Consider the following 23,920-nt stretch of genomic DNA (forward strand, 5'->3'; position numbering starts at 1 on the left):
CCTGCTATCAAGTATTTTTCTTTGCAAATTACATATTTACATTTTAAAGGCGAAACGGTGGAAATCATTCCAGACCGCCGACATACTGACCTCGCAAGCTTGTTCCTCGTTCCTGGACGTCATGACTCCCGTCTCCATATGATTGTCTGCAGAAAAATCGAATCGATATGAACCCATGAGTTGCATTTATATGCCAATATTGGTGGATAATGTCTGATATATACTGTATATACAGTGTCTCTATCTATCTATCTATATATCTATATCTATATATATCTCATTATGGCATGAAGCTGCACACGTATGATTTTCAGTCTGTTTGAAACATTTCACGTATTAAAAGCGTATTCTTCCACAACATTTATTTTCGTTATTTCAGCTTTTGTAGCTTTAGTTTGTCCTTGTTGGTGTCAACATGGCTCCCTCCCTCTGGCTTCGTCTCCATGCCTTGTGAATTGAATGTTGTCCGTGACGGCGCCGTGACGCTCCTTAAAGAAAGTAGGAAATGCCGCTAAATGCCAATAACCGTATCGTCCAGTGCGACTTCTGTGTGGTGTTTTCCTCTTCATGCCGCATTTTTTGACTGCTGCGTTGTCGCTCTTCAGGAAAAAGTTTCAGTGCCGCCCCCGAGAAGACAGAAGGAAGCCACGCTAAAAATACCACGCGCCGAGCAGCGCGGCACGCTGCGGTTTTCGCAGGGTCATGCCAGCAGCCTTTCGGTACGGCCTCGACTTGGCTTGTCATTCTGCTTGGGCTGCTTCCTCGCCTCCTCTCCAACCCAGCCAAGCATGAGCCAGGAAGAGCAGGAGGGCGTGTGGGGACAAACCACCGGCTTCATGCTCATGTGATGAAATGTGTTTTTTGGAGACAGGTGTGTTTTCAGAGGGTGTTGGGTGAGGGGGGGCTGTGTCAGGTAGTAATTAATAAAGACAGGAACATTGGCTCCTGTGGTGTTGACATGCTCATAATGGGCTTGCCAAAGTACTCTCTCTCTCTCTCTCTCTCTCTCTCTCTCACTTTGGAAAGGATGACAAACTTATTCAAGCTTCAAGTAAATTAAAAAGCCAATTCATTCACTCCTGTTTGCTCTTAATTGCAACGTCCTAATTTAGCCCGAGCTTAGGTAGCAAAGGTAGAGCTAGAAAAGAGGCTGCTATGCATTATTCAGTCTCTTGCAGCACTCATGGATTAATATTGTAGTAGTCTGATAAGGACAAAACTTGAAGAGGTGAAAGAATGGGCCGTGTTGACCTGCTAAACTTCTTTGGCCGCCTGCTTCTGCCCAAAGGCGACTCCCAAACAAACACTAGGCAGGTGGAGGCATCAAGCGCTTCATGGTTCGGCGTGTCCTTTTAACAAGCGTTGAATCAGGAGAGCTTTGTTTCTCCGCTGGCAGCAATGTGAAATGAATGCAGTTAACCACGTGAGGCACGGCGCTGCCATCCAGGATAGATCGTTAGAAACTGGCTTTCAACAAATGGCCTTGAGTACTGACAAGGATAAGAAAAGCTTTTTATTTTACCAGGGTGGAGTTTTTAAGAATCCCATGAGAAGGGTTGTTTTTGGAGATGTCGGTGGGCTCTGTTTAATGCGGGGGTGTCCAAGGGTCACATTGTGAAAAATGAAAGGATGCAACTTCGACACTTTGATATCGTGTCGATATGCTCAGAAGTCAGCTTTGTCGTGTTAGCAGTACCAACTTTGCTCTTTTTTCTCAATTCTTGCTGTTTTTTTTCTTCATAAATTTCTTGTCATAATGTTATGACTTTATTCCCATAATAATTTCACTTTTTCCCCAAACCTCATTTTCAAAATGTTACAACTTGATTCTGTTTTGTTTGTTTTTATAACATTACAACTTTTAGAAAACATTGTTTTTCTTTTTCACCTTCTTTTTTCTTAGAATATAACTTTTTTCCCATTAATTTCTTGTAAAATTACAGCTTTTTTTTTCTTTTTTTTCCATTTTTGCGTTTTTGCCCCCCCCCCCCCCACCCTCCAACCAACCAAACTGTTTTACCTTTCTTCTTGCTTGTACATTTTCTTTTGTTAATGTCATCCACAGTATGTTCTGACTTTGCAACCACTAAAAGCCACAAAAAATGCCCCCCCTCAATCAACTCTTGGGCGCCACTCGCTGGAACACAAAAACGACATAAGCATGCAAAAGCTGGGGGATTTCTAACAATTGAAATAAAATAGTTCCAGATTGATCAGCGTTTGCATAAAATTGGCCTGGAGACTGGAGATGAGTTGAGCGCTGAGGGGTGTTGCGGGTTCATTAGTCGGCTTTGGTCCATACGGTGGGTCTTGTACGGCAAGCTGTCAGCTGGTGGCCTTTACTTTGGGATGGTGTGTCAGGGGGTTGTGGAGAAGAGCAGGATGGGAGCTGTCACGTTACTTCTGTATCGCTCCTCTAAAAGCAAAGGTGAAAATGCATCCCCTGATGGCCTTTTTCCACTGCAGCAGAGTTCCACAGAGCCAGACGCAGCCGGTGGCGCGTGTGACGCTGCGACTGTTGTGTTGCGGTAATGCTGTCCTGAGGGCTTTGCTGCCAGGAAGGCCAAATGAGGTTAGAAGTGCATTTTTAATATGCAGCATGGCCTTGATTGGGCGGGTAGTCACATTATAACACATTTGCACTTTGGAGTAAATGGAAATGAAGAAGAAAGGAAATAAGAAGGCGCTCTCCCAATGCTACTCTGTTATGTTCTACTGTATTATGTCTTATTTTCTCTGTCCACTTGCTGGGTAATAGTGTAAAGAGTGTAAAGGTGACCATTGGGCTGTTATTTCATGTCTAGAGGGCTCTAATAATGTTGAAAAGCGTATTTAGAAGGTCGTAAACTGGTTTTCTTGGCTATAACTCGGGGGTGTCCAAACATTTTCCACCGAGGGCCATAGCGAAAAATGAAAGGATGCAAGGGTCATTTTGCCCTTCTGCAAAGCAACACGTGTAGACATGCTAACAGGTTGACTTTACTCCAAGAAGAAAATGCATTCCAGCTTTGTCATCGAGGCTAAAAAGCCTGTTATTAGTAACCTGAACTACGGCTATTAGTGAACTACGGTTTTTGCTCTTTTTCTTCTCCAGTTTTGCTGTTTTTATTTTTAATTTTCCAAAGATTTGAACGTTCTTCTTCAATCATCTTTCAAAATGTTTATATAATATATAATAATATATTATTTTATATATAATAATATTATGAGCAGTCTCTCTCGAGACAGGATGCCTACTCATCCCAAAATAGCTTCACTTTATTCCTGAAAGATCACAACTTGGTTCTGCAAACTCATTTTCCCAAAAAATACAACTTTATTTGTTTGTTTCTCAGAAAATTACAACTTAAGTTTTTTCTTTTAATATTTCAACTTCATGCTACCAAAATGACGTTATTTTCCCTCTTAGTGTTACGACATTAGTTTCGTAAAAAACAACTTTCTTGTTGGTTTCCTTAATATTGTGACTATTCTTGTGAAATTACTGCAGATTTTTGCTGAATTTTCCAGATTTTTTGAATGAGTGTTGAGTGTGGAAGTGCGTGAGTGCTAAAGTGCAAGGTGCTGTAGTGTTGATGTTTTCACATCTTTCTTACACACAAAACGTGCAGATGCTGTTTTGCTTGTTAAACGTGCAGGACAGAAAGAAGCGTAAGATTTCGAGTGAGTTGGATCAGTGGATCCTACGTTTTTCTATGAAATACTGTAGAAAAATGCTAACCCTTCACAATTAGCATCTCTAATAACAGGATCACAGTCTATTAATAATTCCTTTTGTGCCGCCAGTTCCGTTTCCTTTTGTGTCATTCTCTCACTTACACACACACACACACACACACACATTGTTCATCATCATCATCATGTTGTTCTTTCATAAAACGATAAAACGTGCACGTGAACCGTGAAGCTCGGGGGGGGGGGGCACTATTCTAACCGGAATCCCAAACGGAGCGATTTGCTTTAAAGGTAAAAAGACGGGGGACTTGTGGAAGTAAAGGGCTACTTTTGGGTGGGGGGGGGGATGAATGCGTATTTGTCAACCGCCAAAGTAAAAGTCTGGCATGAATCACACTTTACGGCATAGAAGAAGCTGGGGTTCGCTGAGCCCCCCTCCCTCTATTTGTAACACGGCATCGTATGAGGCGGTTAGATCCCTGCTGAAATATGGATAAAGGTCTCCACGCCAGCACATCCAATTTCCCTCTTCTGCTCTCTGCTGTCATCATCACCACCACAGCCGTGATTGGTGGACTGGGTGCCGGGAGGACGCATGGAAGCATATTTGATCAGGCTTTTCTGTTGTGATGGATGTGAATAACGTGGTACTCGTGCAAAGCAAAGCTGGTTATCATGGTGTAAGATTGCATTCTTATTGTGACCCTGTTGGATGTGCGGATATGAGTAGCTGCTGGGAAAATAGTGGAATAAATTACGACCCTAATTTGCATCCTCTTTCCCTGAAGGAAGTCTTTTTTGGAGACTGCAAGCATTTGTAGTGTGCCAAGGTTACTTCCAATATTGCACCCTCGTGGCAAAATATGCTTTCCGTGCAGATGAACCCCCCCTTTTTTGTGGAACAAAGTCATGAATGAATGACTTGCGTGTGTGCAAAGTGCAACAACATTTCAGTTGTGCCACATTTGATCTTCATGCTGCTTTACATTAGATGTGATAGCATCTACCTTCACTTTGCGTAGACCTTGGCCTGCTCAGCTGCTGCTGTAGATTAGTCCAAGACTGAGGGTGCGTTTACCCAACAGTTTTGGGTTCAGACAAAAACAGGTCGAAACGCCAACCATAGTTGGTTCGGGCTTACAAAAACGGTTGAAAATGCTACATTTTGCAGGCCGTGACGCTTTGTAAACAAATGCACACGTGTGCCAGCCATCATCACCGGCGCCGGCAGCACTCATGCAGCCCCCGACCATGTCAGCCGCCACCATCATGCTTGATTGTAGGCGAGAATTGTCGTCGTTGCCAGCTGTTTAGACAGTAGCGGCTGTGTGTGCAGCCATTTTAGGTGGGCTTACAAATACGTGCATGTGCGAGCTGATGGCGTCGGCAGGCATCATCCTCTCATCTCGCGTCTGTTTTCATCTGCTCACTCTCCTTCCTCCGTGTGCAATTCTCTGACCCTGTGTCCGGTGCAAGCTAATGGCTTGTGTACTCTACCCACTGAGCCGGCAAATTCTCCACTTCCATACGCGTTTTCCATCCCGTCCTCTCCTCCTCGCCTATGCAGGCATTTATTTAATCGCTATACTAATACCATCATTTCCCTTCTTAAATTTCCCCGTTCACCCCGGCTAACCTCTGCTGGTCTGTCAACGCTTTCCCATCTCCATCTTGCTGTCTCACTGACTACACACACACACACACAAACACGCACGCTTTCAGCCGCATACACAGGAAGTATTGGCTTTTATTTCCCATGGTGTCTGCAGCACATTCAGCTCGACTTGCTGCAGCAGTGTACTGGAGCAAGGCGCCTGCTGTGCTGAGCTGATATGAGGAGAAACACGCATTCTCACGCGCACACACATGCACACACACGGACACGGACTGAGCTCCCACATTCTTGGATGTGGAGGAAAATGTAATCAACTGTCTATAAAGCAGACATAACGAGAATCAAGTGTGTATTCTTCAAGTGTCTGCAGAGAATGCTGCTGTGCACGTTGTGTAGCAAAGCTTTCTAGACTCTATTGTCTCCAGAGGCATATTTTCCCAATATCTTTGTCTCTCTTTTGCCCCATAAGACGTTTGCTGTGTGTAGCTGACTGTCAGTGCACAGGAGGAATCCTAAGAGTACAACGTGTGTGTGTGTGTGTGTGTGTGTGTGTGCGTGTGCGCGTGCGTGTGCGTGTGCGTGTGCGTGTGTGTGTGTCCGGCCACTATATTAGCGAGCCTTATCACTGGGGCGTGCCTTCAACTATTTTATAGAGGGTGTGTAATTTAACACCTGACTGGGATCCGTGTGCACGTGCAGATTGAACAAAGGCGCCGTACGGGCTCGGTGATGTGGTCCGTACGCTGATGATAAACTGCATGCATACAGAAATATTCAAGAGGAGGTTTCTGACATTCTGGTTCCCTTTTGCAATGCTGCACCGATGTAACGTACAATCACAATATGGAGGCATGATTCAGTTGTCTGTCAATGCGACATTCTTGTAAACGTTCTTGCATTGGATCTCATTAGATTGCTGATCATAACGCAGGTTTTTTGTTGTTTCAATACTGTGCCACTCATAACTCACGGTGTCATCTTCTAAAGAACACTAAACTCATCACACAGCAACATAGCACTCAAAAGGTGCACCTAAAAAATATACAAACAAGTACTAATACAATTTTAAAATGAAAAAAAATATTTTAAAGTTTTCCCATAATGCATTGTGTCTGAGAAAGGTATTCATTGGTGGGGGCCAGGGCGCTGAAATGATGTCGGCCTCCCTCTGGGCGCCTCTGGATCCCTCTGGAGGACAGAGGCAGCATTGCATTGCCATCCATCCATTTTCTAACTAGCAAGAGGCCTGGAGGAAGGCCCAGGACACATTGGAGACGAGGTTTCCCAACTGGTTTGGGAAAGCCTCAGGCTCTGCCGGGAGGACCTGGACGAAGTAGAGGGAAGTCTGGGGGCTTCTCATCCTCAGCTGCTACCCCCGCAAGCCGACCTCGGATAAGCGGAAGAAGATGGATGGTAGGGAGGAAAACCCATGCAGAGATTCGAACCCTCGATCTCTGAACTGTACGTCCCCACAAGTTTACCCCCGACTTAAAATCGGTTTTATTCAGTTTGCCGTGTTTTAAACCTCTGACCAGTGTCACCGGATCTAAATGGCCGCGGGGAGGCAGCTGCCACCTCTACAAACATCGCCTCAACAGTCCAACTGCCAAGCCGGTTTGATAAATGTCACTCAAAACGTATCAACACCGCGCAGGCTGGACAATAATAACACAACACGCCTCTGTTGGCTTTAGTCAAACGCAGAATTCACTGGGCTGCCTCCAGCTGTCTGTTTTCCATCCATGCATGTGCCTTCCTTGATGCTGCTGCCACTTGAAGGAGACCACAAACCTCCCAAACTCCAAGAACAGACATTTACTTGGGTCACTTGGGCAATATAATCTGATGCAACACAAGTGCTGTAGACTGAAGATGTGCTGACATAGTCTATTTATTATGCGGGATTTGAAGTGTGGATCCAAAATCCTTCTAATAACTCCTCTCCCGGGTTTACAGAACAATAGCACGGCAAGCACGGCAGCAGGTAAAGAATATTAAGTGCAATACGAGTTTGCTCTGGGCTTAAAGGATGGCGCTTCACTTGTTATTCTAGTTGCACCTCTGTCTGTGTGTGTGTGTGTGTGTGTGTGTGTGTGTGTGTGTGTGTGTGTGTGTGTGTGTGTGTGTGTGTGTGTGTGTGTGTGTGTGTGTGTGTGTGTGTGTGTGCGTGCGTGCGTGCGTGCCTTTGACCCACAGGCATGCTGCAAAGTGTTAGATGAGAACATTAAGAAGCAAGGAGTCCTTTGTCACCATTAAGCGCGGGTCATTCTATTGAGTATAGAGAACTGAAGCTCCAAGCTTTATCATTTAACAGCACATTGGGCCCAATTGGGCTGAGCTTTTAATGTTGATGTTTGGACCTGGCTGTGGGCTCATGTAGACGACTGTTAAATGCTGTATTTTCCTTGTACGTGTCCCCACAGTGGATGGAAATGACGAGTGTCTAATATCTGCGTTCATGTGAGACACTCCAAGGTGGGTGTAGATCCATCTTAATCAATCAGGTGTTCGGCTAAACTAGATACTTTTTATTTTATTTCACACTGTTATGGATCAATGTTTGTAGGAACAGGTTCGGAACACACCCTCACCCAACAACAATGGACGATAACGTGTGGTCGGTGTTTACTTCTTCATCGGTGATTCAGAGACCATATTTATTCAAGAGGAGACTGAGGGCAGCAGGAACAAAAAGTTCCAATGACAGCAACGATCCAGTAAGCAACGAGCAGTGGTTAAATACCGCATCAAGCAGACCTAGACTGATCCCTGTAGATCTAGATTCCAGCCTAGGCATAGAATCTCGTAGTGCCTGATTGTGCCATTGTTGCTGTGGACGAAGGATAGAAACCAGGTCCACAGGTTTGGCTATACATCCAGTGTATACCATGTTGACTGAATGTAAGACGACCCCTCTTTTTCAACAACCGTTTTTGGAAAAAATGTGTCTAAAAAACCTTTTTTAGACACATGTCAAAATGGGTAAAATAGCAAGTGGCAGGTGACAATAAAAACGCTGTTGCTGAGCTGCTTTTCCACGCCTCTGCTTCGTTGATCTTATCTTAAAATTAGCATCAATTAGCATCATAGCGTAAGTTGGACTCCCTATTTTTTCGAGCGGCTCCGTGTTGCAAGCGTTTACTCTCCACTGAAAAACAAGCAACAACGTCTCAGTCGCTGACAACAATCACATGACCGCAAACGGAAGGTTGTGGAAAAGTGTGACCTGCCACTAAAAAAAATATATTTACAGCATGTTGGGTCATTTCTTTGAATTTATTTGCATTTTTAGGTATTTATTTTAAATACTTTTATGGTGTTATATGGTTTAAAAATGGCTGTTTTGTCTTGACTTTTTTTCTCTTTTCATTAAAGATGCTTCAAAATAACCCATTTTAGAGCCGTAATTACGGTGAAGCCATCAAACATGATACTTTACCATACGGTCATAGCAACGCGTGCCAGGTGTCGCCACTTTACTTACCGTACTTTACTTCATGCAGTCTTCGTTTGACCTCTAAACATCCTGCGTTGTGCAGTTTGTTGCTGATGTTGTTTTAGCGACTTTCTTTCACAATGTTTGTCATCAGCTGCTCCTGTCTGACGTGTGTTACTTTGTACTCCAACGGCTTGTTCCTTCTTCGGGACATTCCAAATGGTTGTTCTGGCCATGACCAAGGTTTGATGAGTTTGCTTGACCAGCTGTCAGGTTTTCATGTTGTTTTCAGCACTAAATGCAGCCCACACGGGCCAAACCTCGCCTAGCTACCCGATCTGAAACTGAGCGCAAAGACAGACTGCTGTTCTACAAATGAGCGTGTATGCAGGGAAGACAACATGACCTATGAGGGCAGATCAACTGGAGTTATGAGACATTAAAGATTGGTACAACTCCAAAGTTCACATGAGGACATTTAAGGCTAAGTGGCCACCACATATAGATAACCAGACCACCAGCCCAAGAGGCATGAGCAGGGAGAGGGGAGCTGGGGACATGTGCCAGGTCTCCTCTACAATGGGATGCTGAATGTCATTTTGATGCTGAATGAGGGTGATCCTGTCATACGCGCACAAGCACAGAACTGCAGGCTGTGACAAAAAGCCTCTTTGCAAACGCACGACTCCCCCTCTTGACAAACACACACAAATGATATATCCAGTCGCTGCTGACTGCAACCAACCTTTCCTGCACACACACACACACACACACACACACACTGAAACGTGCAGTATGATTTCACAGTGCATGCATGCATTGGCCACGTTCAAAGAAAGCCGTTGCATTAATGGCTCGCTGACTACACGTGTGACATAAAAAGGCAAAGGATGAAAGCCCAAACTGAAAAGGACGCCCAACACCGAAGCCTCAATACCTAAAAGTATAGATAATAGATGCTAATCAGTTAATAGCGCCCTCTGCTTGCTGCCGCTTTTGAATTGTTAACTAATTAACTTTTTCATTTCAATGTTTCTAATCAGCCACGTAGTGAACATTACGACCCATTTATCCTCCCGCACAAAACTACTGGATAAAAGACCCGTGTTGATGTATCGCGTCATCCAGACCAGAACCAAGTTTATTGGATTTCATTTTGTTTTGGAAAATTGTACAAAATTATAAAAATGCCCCCTTTTTTGCATATAATGGAAGTTCCCCATTTACCAATGAATTGCTTTTAATTGGAAAATAATTCTTAATTAACTTTTTATGTATTTATCTATAAATATAATTTATCAATAAATAACATTTAATAGAACGATAATTAAATGTAATTACATTTAAATAGTATTTCTATTTATAATTATTTTTAAAATACATTAAATTCAATCAAATACAAATGATATGAACAAATCAAAAAGAGCTAATACTAATTATGAAAACTCTTTATCAAAGCTCTTGCAGCTTCCTTTGGTGTCATGGTAAAAAAACACACAGAACACTCAAATACGCAGTGCGCTTGAACGCCTCATGAGCGCAGGGCACACAGTGCTTATTAGGAGGAAAAAAGGAGACCGAAACGGAATTGTTCATTGTTGTGTTTTATGACCAAATAAACCCTACAATTAAAACAAGATGATTAAAGGATTCGCTGGCCAGAATCGGCCCACAACGTTCTCTCTCCGTTCTTTGCGGGGTTTTGTGGCACTGAAATAGAAAACCGAATCCTAGGAAAACCAGGGAATAGGATGTCCTTCTGTATTCCAAACTTGTCTGCTTAGTTTATTTCTGTGTCTTCAAGACATAACATGTTGTGGGGCAGTAGCCAATCACAGGGTCTGTGCTTCACATCCTTCACATCCCTTGTTTCCTCAAGAAACATTGCCATTACATCGAGAAAATGTATAAAAACGTCATAAATGTGGACTATTGTGTGGTTTCAAATGAAGTGATAGTCATGAGGAAAATTGCTACATTTAGCACACATTATGTGCACTCAGCTCTGCTTCTGATGAAAACACAAACTTTTTCCCAGAATGAAATGCACCCAGGTACTAAATAGTTTCATGCGCCATTGCCCTCCATTTTATCATCGTGATGATCAGAATAGCTTTTCTCCCTCGGGCTTGCCAGCATAAAATTCAAGCCCTTTGGTTACCACGGCAAAAAGAATCCACAACACAAAGCGAAAGACTTTGTCAAAAGGGAAGCCGGTGAGCTTGATAAACTTGGAAAGCTCCCACACTGGCTACAGAAGAAGGATGAAAGGAGCGTCTGATAAGAATTTGTATCGACACAGAACGACAGGCGTAGAAATGCGTAGTGACAGGAAGGGGAGGGGTTTTGAAGAGGCGCTGAAGACAACACGCCAACAGGTGAGAGACGGAAATGGAAATTCTCGCTAACCAATTTAAGGCGGAAGCCGCGGAAGCGCAAATGAAAAGCAGCAGCCTTCTTTCATCCCTTTCCCGCTGGTGTCACACGACGTTAGTTCCTTGCCAACGCCGGGGGCTGGGGGGCGGGGGGTGGCTGGCATGACCGGACGTCCGCGTATGTGCTGGAATCAGCTGGTTGTGAGTCAGCCGCCTGCAGTCTCTGAGGAGACGCGGGGGGGGGGGGGGTTCTTCAACGTTCAGGCTCGCCATGACGAAGAACCGACGTTTGGTGACTTGAGTGACGGATGCTTGCGATGCTGCAGTCAGTGCACGGCCTCAAGTCACCATTTTGATGACTCAAATTGACAACATCATCAAAGACATGCGACTTTTACATCAACGACTTGACTTGGACTTTAGTCTGATGACCTGAAAACACTTGAGACGTTCAGGGAATGCGTTTAGTAAAATGTGTGCCGCCCGTTGCAAGGATGAAAGGAAGGTGATTGTTGCTGTGATTTCCAGCAAGACGGCATGTTTTCCCTTTGACGCAGCCCCATTGAACGCATCACTTTATCTAATTTAACAAATAATAAAACCATTCAAAATGCATTCATCGTATTTGTCAAACTGAGTAGATTCTTAATGGGAGACACTAAAAATTGCTTAAGCACTCGAAAATTTCAAGCCTATGACTTCAGACTTGGCTGGACCTGTCTTGTCTTGAGTCGGACTTGCACGTCGTTACTTGAGACTTGACTTGAGATGAAACAGAGACTTGAGACCTGCAAAACACTGACTTGCTCCCACCTCTGGTGAGTTCACTTGTATGCTTGCACGCACGTCATGTCTGCACAGTTTTTGCCTGAGTTGCTCTACAAGAACGTCTTCCTCTCTGGGTAAATCGTTTTTGTTACAGCACAGTTGTCCCTTGCCGCTTTGTAGTTTGAATTTTGCGGCTTTACTCTATCAGTTTTTCAAAAACATAATAAATCATGCTGTTTTGTGCGTGAATACGGCCTATTACTAATGAAAATATATATATATTCTTGGAAATATTTTGTATGTATTTTTTACCTAAATGAAGCATTTTTAAATATAAAAATGTCAAAATGAAGTAAAATACAAATATCAGGCCTTCAAAGATGCTGTGAATGATATGTAGTATTCTACAGTGGTCACTAGGTGTCAGTAATGTTACTCTAATGATTGGTGAGACACTCAAACGCAAGGCTTGATCGCCGGAACAAGAGGATTTTATTGCAGGTTTGGATGATCTCACAACAGGCACAATAATTCCGAGTAAAAATCCCTCCTAAAAACACGGACTGCTGTTGTTGCAGTAACCCACGGCAAGCTAAAACTAAACACTGAACCGCATGTCTTGTTTTGTCGTATTATGTCTACTACATGAGGTAATAGGAGTGTAAAGGTGACCAGCTGAGGTCACAACAGGTGGTCTGGGCTCCTACGGCCGGTCTACATGCAAGAAACGCACGGACCGGCGGCAGAGGTTCTTTGTCATGTCAAACAAACTCTATGGGTGCTTATGTTTCAAGTTGCAAGACAAACTTACGCACGTCATGCGTCTTCGTGCGTCATCCGTACTGCCAACGGGTGTCTTTCGTTCGTTTTTGCTGGTTTGGGCAAAGTATTCATTTTTTTTGTACATGGCACTTGCAGACTCCGACACGTGCACCCCCCATAGGTAATTAGTGCGGCCAATTTCGTACGTCCTCCATGCGTGTGGAGATCTTTTCATGGTCACCACAACTATATTCTCCACAAACAAAACAAAAAAGCAAGCATTTGGGGAACACCAAAAATCGCACGGCCAAAAACAATTGTACATCCGGTTGTGACCTCGGCTGCAGGGGCCTTATTCATGTGTAGAGTGCTCTAATCATGTTAACAAATGTGTTTAGAAGGTTGTAAACAGGCTTTCTATCCTCTAAGAGGGATTGCTGCATATCTTGTCCTGTACTGTACTCGGCACCTGAAGCATAATCCTTCATTGCATTGGCTGAGTTTTTGATGAATTCAAACCAGAGTACAACCTTTTTTTAAAACACACACCGCATGTTCTGTGCCTCGGAGGAGCTCGGCACTAGATTTGTTTTTCTACTGTACTCTGTCATGAGTTTGTGACTCATGCAGTCTCATCTTCATCTCCTGTTTGAATTGCTCGCTGTTGCAGGCCACCTTTGAATCACCGTGTCTTTGCTTGCTTCCTTGATGGAAATCTGACTGCATCCATACCAAACATGGGAAAAAAAGTATTGTAACTTGTGACTGGCAGGTGTGTTTTTTGTGTCCTACTACATTGTTTATTCAATCAATGAGTGGCACGAACGTCTACGCTCAGTTTAGGTGGGGTTGCATACGTTTTGCATGTGTAGACTGCATTTAGAGGTGAAAACAACATGAAAGAGATGTCTATGGGTGAAAAAGAAGTCACTGTGAATCTGAGAGAAGATGGAAAATCAATCAGAACCGCTGGACAGGATGGGAAAACAGAAGGTGTGGTCACCCTAGAATGGCAGTTTAAAAAAAAAAAAAAAAAAAACTTTATCCAACTGGAATGAAAATAGGGTGTAACAATTTGCATGGATGACATGATTCCCTCCTTAACCCCAGTGGTGCTCATACGTGGTTCGAGAGGATTAGCATCATGGTCATCCTGCTCAACTGCGTGACGCTGGGAATGTACCAGCCCTGCGAGAACATCGACTGCACCTCGGACCGCTGCCAGATACTGCAGGTAAGACAAAGTGTTCATCATGCAACAAAGACACGATAGCACCGGTGAAACACTACAAGTAATTGAATTATTAGCTTTGTGCTGTAGAAAATGAATCAATAGATGGACGTTACGGGGGATTGAGTTGGTTTCTCTTTCAGTAATGTCGTCTCAAGCCCTTCACACCCAAAGTATCCGCATTGATGATCTTTGTATCTGAGATCCATTTCTGCTGAGGTGCTTTATCTTCCTGCTTTAATGTTTGCTCCCACATCCTCCACAAATGCTCTCTTCCCTTTCTTCTGGCCTTTGCTTCTCTAACAAGCGCCTGGTCTCCTGAGGTATCGTGAGGTCCTCTTCCGTTGGCTGCTAATGGCAACGGCAGGGTTTGTTTTTTTTTTTGCTGACAATGCTTACATAGTTAAGGGTGGCCCTTACGTGCTCCTCTTGTGAAGCAGAGTCTCTTTAGAAAAGGAAACACTGGGACAGATCTTGGACTCTGCAGAAATGGCTCCAAAAACACTTGGAGTTCTTTGGACTTTCCTGTTGTTCTGAGTTTGGTCGAGCCACTGTTGCACTGCAAGACAAATAAGACAAATACAACACCATGAACTCGTTACAATGTCCACATTTGGAACTGAAGTGTGTGCACGCAAACACACAGTTGGGTCATCGCCTCTTTTTGCCTCTCGCACAAAAAACCGTAAAAGACGTTTAAATACGCCTTTGGGGTGTTGGGGTTTCTAAAGACATATAAATGTGGTTTTGGTGTTGAATGAGTTAAAAATAGCTCCGATAGCCGATAATTTAAAAAAAAAAAAACACTCCAATGAGGCGAGATTACCTGTACTGTGCGGGTGAGCAAATCAAGCACTCCTTTTTTCTCCTGCCTGTGATGTTAACGGCCTGTCCTAACGTTCCCAGCTCACTTGGAAGCAAACATTCACTATTTCAGAGACATTTGGTGTGCTAGTTGTATCCAAATGCTACGAAATGAGGAGAAAAATGAAACCCCATTGAGCACATAAAAAACCTTACCAGCCACCGGAAACGCCACATCGCTACGCGCCTGGGGCACGTTTTAACCTGGGGCAAGAGGTTAGCCAGAGACCTCCACGGTGTCACACCGGCTGCTCGGAGCGTGTGCCTGAATACAGTGCACCTTGCTGGGCCACGCCAGGTGGCTCGTCCCCCTCTATACGCCGGTTCTTTTGTCAAATCCAAATGTGTTGAAGTCCTTCTTAACCTCCAAGTGTGCACAATCCAGTGATCCGTTCCTGTCTGGACTGTTTACTAATCCGGCACAGTGTGGATGCACATTTTTTTCAACCTGCCAAAAAAACCCAGGAAGGTTTGTGTTTGCACAGAGCCTTAGTAACGTTAGTAACGTAACGATTACGGTGAACGTACGTACAGAATTGAGCTTGTATGTATCGCTGTGTAATCACTTTCTCCGGATAATATAAATATTTCTTTAGGACCCGCAAGTTGTGTGATATTCATGACCATGACTTGTATGTAATCTTCTCCAACTATAGGAAGTCTACAGCTCAGTGCTTCTGTTATTCTACACTAATGTCCCTAATGGTACATTGATGAGACCATAGCCCCCGCAGGAAGTGGTGTACAGAACAGGAAGTAAAAAGAAACAAACAAGGAACACTCCCAATGCTAACATGTGAGTCTATATTTATGTCTCTTAATATTGGGTTGTAAAGGTGACTATAGGGGTGTTGTTTCATGTCTAGAGGGCTCTAATCATGTTAAAATATGTATTTAGAAGGTGGTAAACAGGTTTTCTATGCTCCAACTATGAAAATATTTGATTTGTTAATAAGGAACTTATTAGTCGGGTCTGGAACCAATAAACTAACTCTGTATATGCAGTAATGTCTAGTATAGCGCCCCCTGCCCCTTGGGGCGTCCCACTATTTGAGGACATGAAATGGCTAGCTGTGATTGGATTGTTTCTTCCTGCAGCTGAAGGTGAGGATGATGGCGATCCGTAGACATTCTTCTCTAGGAAGAGGAGGTCTTTTGTGTGTAACCAACACAAAAGTAAGGATTTCTTTCTAAAATGGACTCGAAAGAGTGAAAGACTCCCAATCAAGACTTTCTTTTACAAAAACCAATCATCACTTCCTGTTGTCTCTGATTGTGGAGTGACGGTTTAGTGCCGTTTGCGTTGAGTGATCTCTCATTTGCACATGGAAGTGAAAGATCGGCCTGCTTCCTACGTCGCCTTCATCTCCCAAATGGCATGGCATGAGGTAGCGTCCATAGCGGCTCCCGTTTCACATCATGAAAGAGCCCTTGGCACGTGAAACCCTCACCCCTCCCTGCCGCCCCCTCCTTTACAAATCATGTCGATGATTAAACCTGATAGGCTGACGCAGAAAGAAGCTGGCGGCGGTGACAAATAACGACAATGAATTCATTCCCCGGCCTTTCACTGGGAGCCCAGCGAAACACGGATCCGAGCGGGCGAGGCCAATGTCGAATTACGCGCGAGGCTGGCAGGCTGCATTATTTATCAAAACATCATTTCAACCGCTTATGAGACTCATCTTCTCCTTTTTCCGTTTGCAATCTGGAAACGGTGTTGCTGTCAAACTGCATGACTCAATTTGCATTCCGGCGTAGTTCGCACTTCATTAGGCAGACATCCCTGCAAAGCATCCACGCATGAGCCTGTTGGTGATGCAACCCAACACCGTCCCAAAAACAGGATCAATTGGCTTCAGTCAAAATAGCTGTCCTGTTGTGGATGCTGAGGTAGACGCTACAGATCACTTCCTATCCACAGGAAGCGGTGTTAACCAACTACATGACCTAGTTGTCACTGTCGCTTTCGTAGGAGCACATCTGTGTACATGGTCGAGGATGCCATCTTCATCCTTCTTGGTAGACGTCACAGCCGAATGGCGAAGACCAAAAGTGCAGCTGATGGGCGTTTCTCTTCTCTCAGACCTGGAAGTCATCCTGGGGCTGCGTATGTAACCACGAAACGGTAAAAGACAGTGACGTAACCCGAGGACCACTAGAATAGTATTTTTACCCCCGCAAAAAGACGTGTTGTCTTGTATTCTGGGTTTAATAATAATAATAATAATGGATTAGATTTTATATAGCGCTTTTCAAGGCACCCAAAGTCCCTCAAAAAAGCAAATAAGTCAAAGCTGGTGGAATTATTAGAAAATGATGAGTAGATATTGATGTTTTTTGCCTCATTTCGTACACGTCTATATGCACCATCAGGTGCACGGAGCGTATCAATTTCTTGCCATATTTGCTTAAGCATTGCCTCATCAGTGGCATCAGTCACTCTTGGTGATGAAAGGGACCGTATGCAACCAAAAAATGTCATAACGTCACCACCATATGTTACCATATGTTACCAGTTGTGGTTTAAAGGAACAGAATGTACAAAAAAAGTAACGCGGCCCACCCGTTGAGAACCCCTGCACTGAAGGATAGCGACTCGGATGTGGACGAAAGAGCTCGCTGTGCCGCTGCAACAAAAACTAAGTACACACCAGTTTCTCATCCATTTACCGCTCGCTCTGGGCTCAGGCCTCAAACACCCGTCTTGGAATTGTTTGTCAGTGCTGAGAGAGGAAAACTGTCTCGGCGTGAAGCAGATAACTACCGGATGCTTCCACCTCTTCCTGCACACTGGTGCTCTGCGGCCCTGCTGGGGGGCTACTGTTGACGCTTTTGTTTGTCATTTATCTTCTGCCTGAAACCTTCCAAAGGTAATAACCGTAAAGTATTTGTGGAAAAAATAGTTTCTTCCACTGCAGCATGTGTATTGGTCCGGGCCATTTGTTGAATCCACAAACTCAATTGTCAGGGCGTGCTTACGGCTTAAAGCAACATTCCCTCGGTCCGTCCCATATTTTACCTCTTTATGGGCTAAACGATGATGCAGTCAGCCGGCGATGGCGAAAGAAGGCTCTAACTGGCAACAGCTGAGTGCTAATGTCACCGGGCATGTGCTTACTCAAGCAGGGCGTCCACCTTGTGGGCCGTAGATTCAGTGGAATATCCTGTAGGTCTGTAATCTCAAGATGATTGGCTTGTGGCTGCAAACGGAGCTGACCAATCGGCCTCCTTTTGTGGGGCGATTGAGGCAATGACTTGTGGTTTAGTTTGCTGAAATGGCAGAAGTTTTGAAATAAACACTTTTGATTTGTCATTTTCAGGCTAGAAGGATGGTACTTCTTTTCTCCAGTGACTCCAAAGTGTTAATATTTTGTCCTTAATCCTCTTGGGCTTGGAATTCAGCTTCATCGGCAAGACACTTGTCCTCTTGGAGGTGTTTTTAATGCTCCTGATCATGTTGGGAAACTGCCATGCTCACAGCACGTGTTGGGATGACTCTTTCCCTCAATGAACCGCGGCTCCCCAGTGGTGGCGGCACTCGGGCATCCCCAGACCTTGGCGCTGCTGCCGCCACCTGGCTTGACTGTAGGCAAGACACTTATCTTGGTACCGTAATCCCTCGTTTATCGTGTTATTTATGAATAGTTAGCGCATAGAAAACCTGCTTACGGCCTTCTGAATGTGCTTGTTAACCTTGTGGGGGGGGCAAACCATGTGACCCAGCAACAGTCACATGGTGAAAAATGAAAGGATGCAGCGTTGCCGCTTTGATGTTTTGTAAAGCAACACGTGGACAAGCTGACAAGAAAAGCTGCATCTCAGCTGTGTGACGTAGGTGGAGAAAATTAGTATGAACTTTGCTCTTTTTCCTGTTTTTGCTCTTTTATTTTCCAAATATTTCAACTTTCTTCTTAAATAATCTTTGTCAATTTTATTGTCATAATATTTTGACTTTATCCCCATAATATTAGATTCAATATTTATTATGAAAAATTAATATATTTAAAAATGACAAGTTAATTTTGTTTTGTTTCTAATGATAACTTCTAAAAAATAACTTATTTTTGATTGAATATTTCACCTCCTATGCTACTAAAAATGATGTTATTTTTCTCAGTAGTAAGAGTTTAGTCTCATTAAAGTCTGTTTTTTTTCTGGTTAGAATATGATTTGGTTTTTTCCTCAATATTTTATTCTTACTTTACTTTCGTCATCTTTATTACTATTCCTTATTTCATTACTTTATTCTAATACGTATTCTTGTCCAATCACAGCAGTTGTTTCCATTTCTGAAAATGCACATCGTCTTGCAAATTTTTGTCTCGTAATTCTGACTGTATTCCCACAAGATTCCCAAAACATTCCAACTTTTGACAGTTGCAGAGCTGAGCCCCCCCACCCCTCCGCTGCTCCTTCACATGGAGACGAGCCAGTTGAGGTGGCTCTGACATCGAGTCCGGATGCCTCTCGGACGCCTCTGGGTGTGCCTCCCCGGGTGTTCCGGGCATGCCCGCCTGGGACAAGGCCCCCGGGCAGACCTAGGACACGCTGGGGGGATTATGCCTCACAGCTGGCCTGGGAACACCTTGGGGTCCTCCCCAGTGGAACTGGAAGAGGTGGCCGGGGGCCGGGGTTCTGGACTTCCCTACTGAGACTGCCTCTCCCACGACCCAAACCCGGATAAGTGGAGGAAAATGGATGGATGTTGACTTTATTCTCGTAACATTAGAACTTTTTTTCCGTAATCTGATTTAGATTTTGTGGTTATCATGTTACAACTTTGGGGAAAAGGTCTTTTTAGTTGGTTATTTCAATGGTCAGTAAAATTATGACTTTCTCGTTTAACTTCGACGTTTGGATTCACTTGGAAGAATGTAGAACGTTTTTTCTCTTAATATTTTGACCTTTTCGTAAAATTACTGCCGATTTTTCCTGTTTTTTTTTTTTCCTAGTTTTTTTGTGAAATTATATTTTTAGGGCGATTGTGCTACAGGCCAAAAAAAAAACAGTCGGCCCCAAAACAGCATGATTTACTCATCAGCCGTGAAAGTGGCGAGGGGTTCCTTACTCACTCGTGCTTATTCAGACAATCACGGCTGTGTTGGCTCCTTTTCACGTCCAGCATGTCCAGGTGTCATCCTTCTAGTTCTCCCCTTGAACATGCGAGCTGAAATGCGAGGCGTGGACGCGCATTTGTCAGATAATATAAGACGGCAACATTTCCAGTGACATGCGACTAGTGCACAGCAAAATGTTTATCAAAGACCGTGTTTGTGTGCATGCTACACTGCTTTGGGACCCCCCCCCCCCCACCATCATCAAAAAGCCAAATGTTTGGCAAATCCTGCAGCCTGCTGGCTATGACATCTCTTTTGCTTCCACTACTGGAATGAAGACATCCCCTTGAATGCCGTGGTGCGTTAGCAAGGCAGCTAACGTAGTCACACAGCTCTGCCAAATTGGTGTGGGGGTTTTATTTCTTGCCCAAAAATACAATAGTTTAGTTTGTGATGTTGATCTAGCAGTGAAAAGTGAAGCTGGCTTCTCGCACCGTTTATCCCTTGCTGTCTTCATTCTTCTCTGGGGTGTGACCCTCGTGTGTTTTGCACACTACTAGAAGATGCAAGCACGTACAAGCACGGATGCCCTCCCGACCTCTTGCGTCTTTGTCCAACAGCTGCCAGGACTTTTGTGCAGCACCTGTAGATGCATTTATATATGAACACCTGTATGTTCCAGAGTAGAAGTCATACTTGTTTTGTAGTAACTTGTATATCGAAATGAACACGATGTAAAATTGAACATGTGCCGCCTTTTAAGTTCAAGTGGGCCGGTGGTTGTTTTTTTGGCGACACCTAGTGGCTGCAATAATGAATTGAGTTGAGCTTGTGAAGCAGTTATGCACACGGGTGGAATGAATGATACAGGATGCTTTCTGTTACGGAATACTACTGATAAGCTTCTGCCGTGGCAACTGTGTCTGTAAGTAATGTGCATTTATAAGAAATGTGGTATTTTAGTGTTGTTTAATTAGGACATTTTCAGTCTGTTTGGGAATACAAAAATGAAGTTTTGGTGTTAAAATACGGCTGGTTGATATGGTTGTACTTTATTGCAGTCTGTGTGAAATGTCTTATTTTATTTTATTATGGCTACAATATTGGCTAATAGGAGTGTAAAATGACTATGGGGTGTTATTTCATATCTAGAGGGCTCTAATAATGTTAAAACTCACATTTAGAAGGTCGTAAACAGGTTTTCTATGCTCTAACTACAAAAATATGAATAAATGAGGACTCTTACGTCGCAGACGTTCACAGCCAGGTCCGGTAACAATTAACCAAAATAAATGAGGGATTATTGTATTGTATTTATTATTTCTTTATTTCTTATTGAAAAAAACACATAAGCTGTTGTAGGTGTGGTCATGTTCAATGCAGGAAGTGAACAGACTCTCAGTCATTGTGGTGTTAGGAATGGAATATTTTCCACGCTGTTTTAGACCAAGTATGGCAACGTGCTTGTCTACCAAAAGACAACACATTCAGAAGACTGAATAAGATCTGCTTCTTCCTGCTCCTTTTTGCCAAGCGTGTTTGAAGCAAACTGATGGACTGCTGGCAACGCCACTAAAAATGCTCTGCGATGCTCCTGCTGACCGTGAACGGAAGTAAAAAGTTGTAAAAGTGCCTTTTCACAGTAGAAAATTGACGGATTGTTTTGAGACCTTTGAATTGATAAAAGGTCAGAAAAGAATCAACCCCCCGACTGGCAACGTGTTGAAAAGGCGTCTGGGTGAATTACTGACCCATCCTGCAGAACCGGCGCCAGTCTGGTCTGAGTGTAAAACCTGCTGTGTTTCCTCCAACTCTTTCCCGCAGGCCTTCGATGCTTTCATCTACATCTTCTTTGCATTGGAGATGGTGGTGAAGATGGTGGCTCTCGGCATCTTTGGTCGCCACTGCTACCTGGGAGACACCTGGAACAGGCTGGACTTCTTCATCGTCATGGCTGGGTAAGAGCTGCTGCACGCGCTGTGCAACGCTGCCAATAATAATGTTGTACCAGTTTTTAACGATGGTTAGCAAGGCCATCCCTTGTCCACAGTAGTGTACATCATCCTGTTTACTGCTGTAGGACCAGTGGTGCCACTTAAACCCAAAACAAAAACTGGACTGGCAAAGTCCCAAATAAGCTGCTGGTTATTTGCGAGGAGCTCCTCGCTGTAGAGTTCAGCCTTTCCAAGGACGCAAGGATGACGTATCATCTTTGCAAGCAACAGTAAGTGGCACACGTAATTGCGTGCTAGTGTGATGGATTAGCGAAGTAGCAGTCCAACGTCAGACGAGGTCAGGTGAGGCAACATTAGTCTTCATTTCAACGGAATCCATTTACTCCCAGTGGATGCCCTAAACCCCCGGGGAGCCTGGAATGACTCGCTAAATTACTCAATTACAGCAATTTTGCGGCTTTACTCTATCACGGTTTTTCAAAAATATATTAATGAATAAATCATCTCTTTTGTGGTTGACTACAGCCTGTTAGTCAAAAATGTGCGTTTTTAAGCATATTTGATGTCTTTTTTCCCCCAATTCAAACATTTTTAAGAATAAAAATGGCTGAATGAAGTAAAATACAAATCTAAGGCATTCAAAGACGTGATGTGTAGTATTCTTCGTTTGCATCACGGGGTCACTGCAGGGACATAACAGACGGCCTCCACTAGCACAGCAGGTGTACCGAGCTAACTAGTTAGCCTCTCCAATTTACTTATTCTAAACTTAAGAACGTGTTTCAAACAGACAAAGAAGCCAAAAACGTACCACTTCCACACGAAAAATAAGAGGAGAACCTTTTTTCCACTCGATCTCGGCCACGGCGTGTCCGTCTCGCCACGGCGTGTCGCTTTGGCTCTGAAAGGTCGTGTCATCTAAGGTCATGTCTCATAACATTACTGACGCCAGGTGACCACAATACTACATAGGACTTGTTGTTCTACTGTATATTTTTAAACTAATAATAGAATCATAATACTTTAGCAGGTCATAAGCAGGTTTTCTATGCTCTAACTATGCAAACGTTGCATTTATGAATCAGGAAGTGATTAACTGATTAACTTAATTCCTGTGTTTTACGCCCCCTGACTTGGTTGCACCTGCGTGCGTACATGTTCACGTGCTTGGAGAGGCTGTGCTCATAATTGCATAATTAGCATTTCTTTAATGGACTCATCCAAGCATCCAAGCCCATTCGTGTATTTAAATGTTACAACATAAAAAAATATATTTTGTCTTGAATATTTCAACTTCCTGCCATTGAGGTGAAAAATGAGGTGCAAAGTATTTCTCTTCTTCTCCTTGAATTGTCTTGTTTCATTACAACTTTTTCCCCTAATATTTTCCCTCTATTCTATATTTAGAATGTGCCGCCAATAAAAAAACATCCGCGGGCCGCAATTGGCCCCTGGCCCGCACTTTGGAGACCCCTTGTTCTACTTTTGCAGTCAAGTGCAATGTCATGCAAATGTTGCAGGAAAGTAAAGTGCTTTTGTGTTCCCGGGGAACATCAACTTTAATGGGCACTTTGAAGCCAGCGCGCTGCTCATTTGACACTCAAGTCGTTTTCTGGCGTCTTCTTTATCTCGGCTGTCAACGGCGGGTCTTCCCAAGCGGTCGTGCCCACTGTAGATCCTCCAGAGGTGTTTCCCTTTTGAACGTTGCGCACCAGCAAGAAACAGACGGGGGATATGAGAACGAATCCTAAGCAGGAGGCCGTCCGCTAATTAGCCTCACACACGCTGCAGCCTGATGTAGCCTCACAACGCCCCCAGATGCAGGCGCTCCACTCGTCCCGGCACTTTCGGGGCTTCGCGTGTAGAAGATGTTGGCGCTCGCCGTCATCCATCCGGGTGACATAAAACAGCCATGCAATATACGTGCAAAGCAGGTACGTCCTTCTTGGCTCAACGACTCCCTTTTGACGCCGCAGCCCTTCTTCGGGATCCCAGCTGCCCACGTTCAATTAGCGGAGCACGGATACGCTCGTGTCTGAGGTGGGTGGAAATGGCTGGCCCCCAAACAACACTCGAGCTCTTCTTGAGTCTGTGACATTTCCATCAAGCTGCCGTGTGTCGCGCGGCACTGCAACGTTTTAGCACAACGCTGGGAGAAGCGGCAGGGGAGCCGTTCAGA

The 23,920-nt window shown here is 44.0% G+C and overlaps 1 protein-coding gene across 3 annotated transcripts in view; it reads left to right on the plus strand.

The window, feature by feature from the left end:
• The window catches only part of cacna1ia (calcium voltage-gated channel subunit alpha1 Ia), a 150,013-nt gene that overhangs the window by 60,073 nt on the left and 66,020 nt on the right, over positions 1–23,920 (plus strand). For all 3 annotated transcript variants that reach the window (XM_054760774.1, XM_054760777.1, XM_054760776.1), the window contains exons 3-4: positions 13,753–13,865; positions 21,611–21,744. In XM_054760774.1, coding sequence (XP_054616749.1) covers positions 13,753–13,865; positions 21,611–21,744 — 247 coding nt within the window. The remainder of the gene's footprint in view (positions 1–13,752; positions 13,866–21,610; positions 21,745–23,920) is intronic.

Source organism: Dunckerocampus dactyliophorus, chromosome 18 (assembly GCF_027744805.1).
Source record: "Dunckerocampus dactyliophorus isolate RoL2022-P2 chromosome 18, RoL_Ddac_1.1, whole genome shotgun sequence".
Classification (NCBI taxonomy): Eukaryota; Metazoa; Chordata; class Actinopteri; order Syngnathiformes; family Syngnathidae; genus Dunckerocampus; species Dunckerocampus dactyliophorus.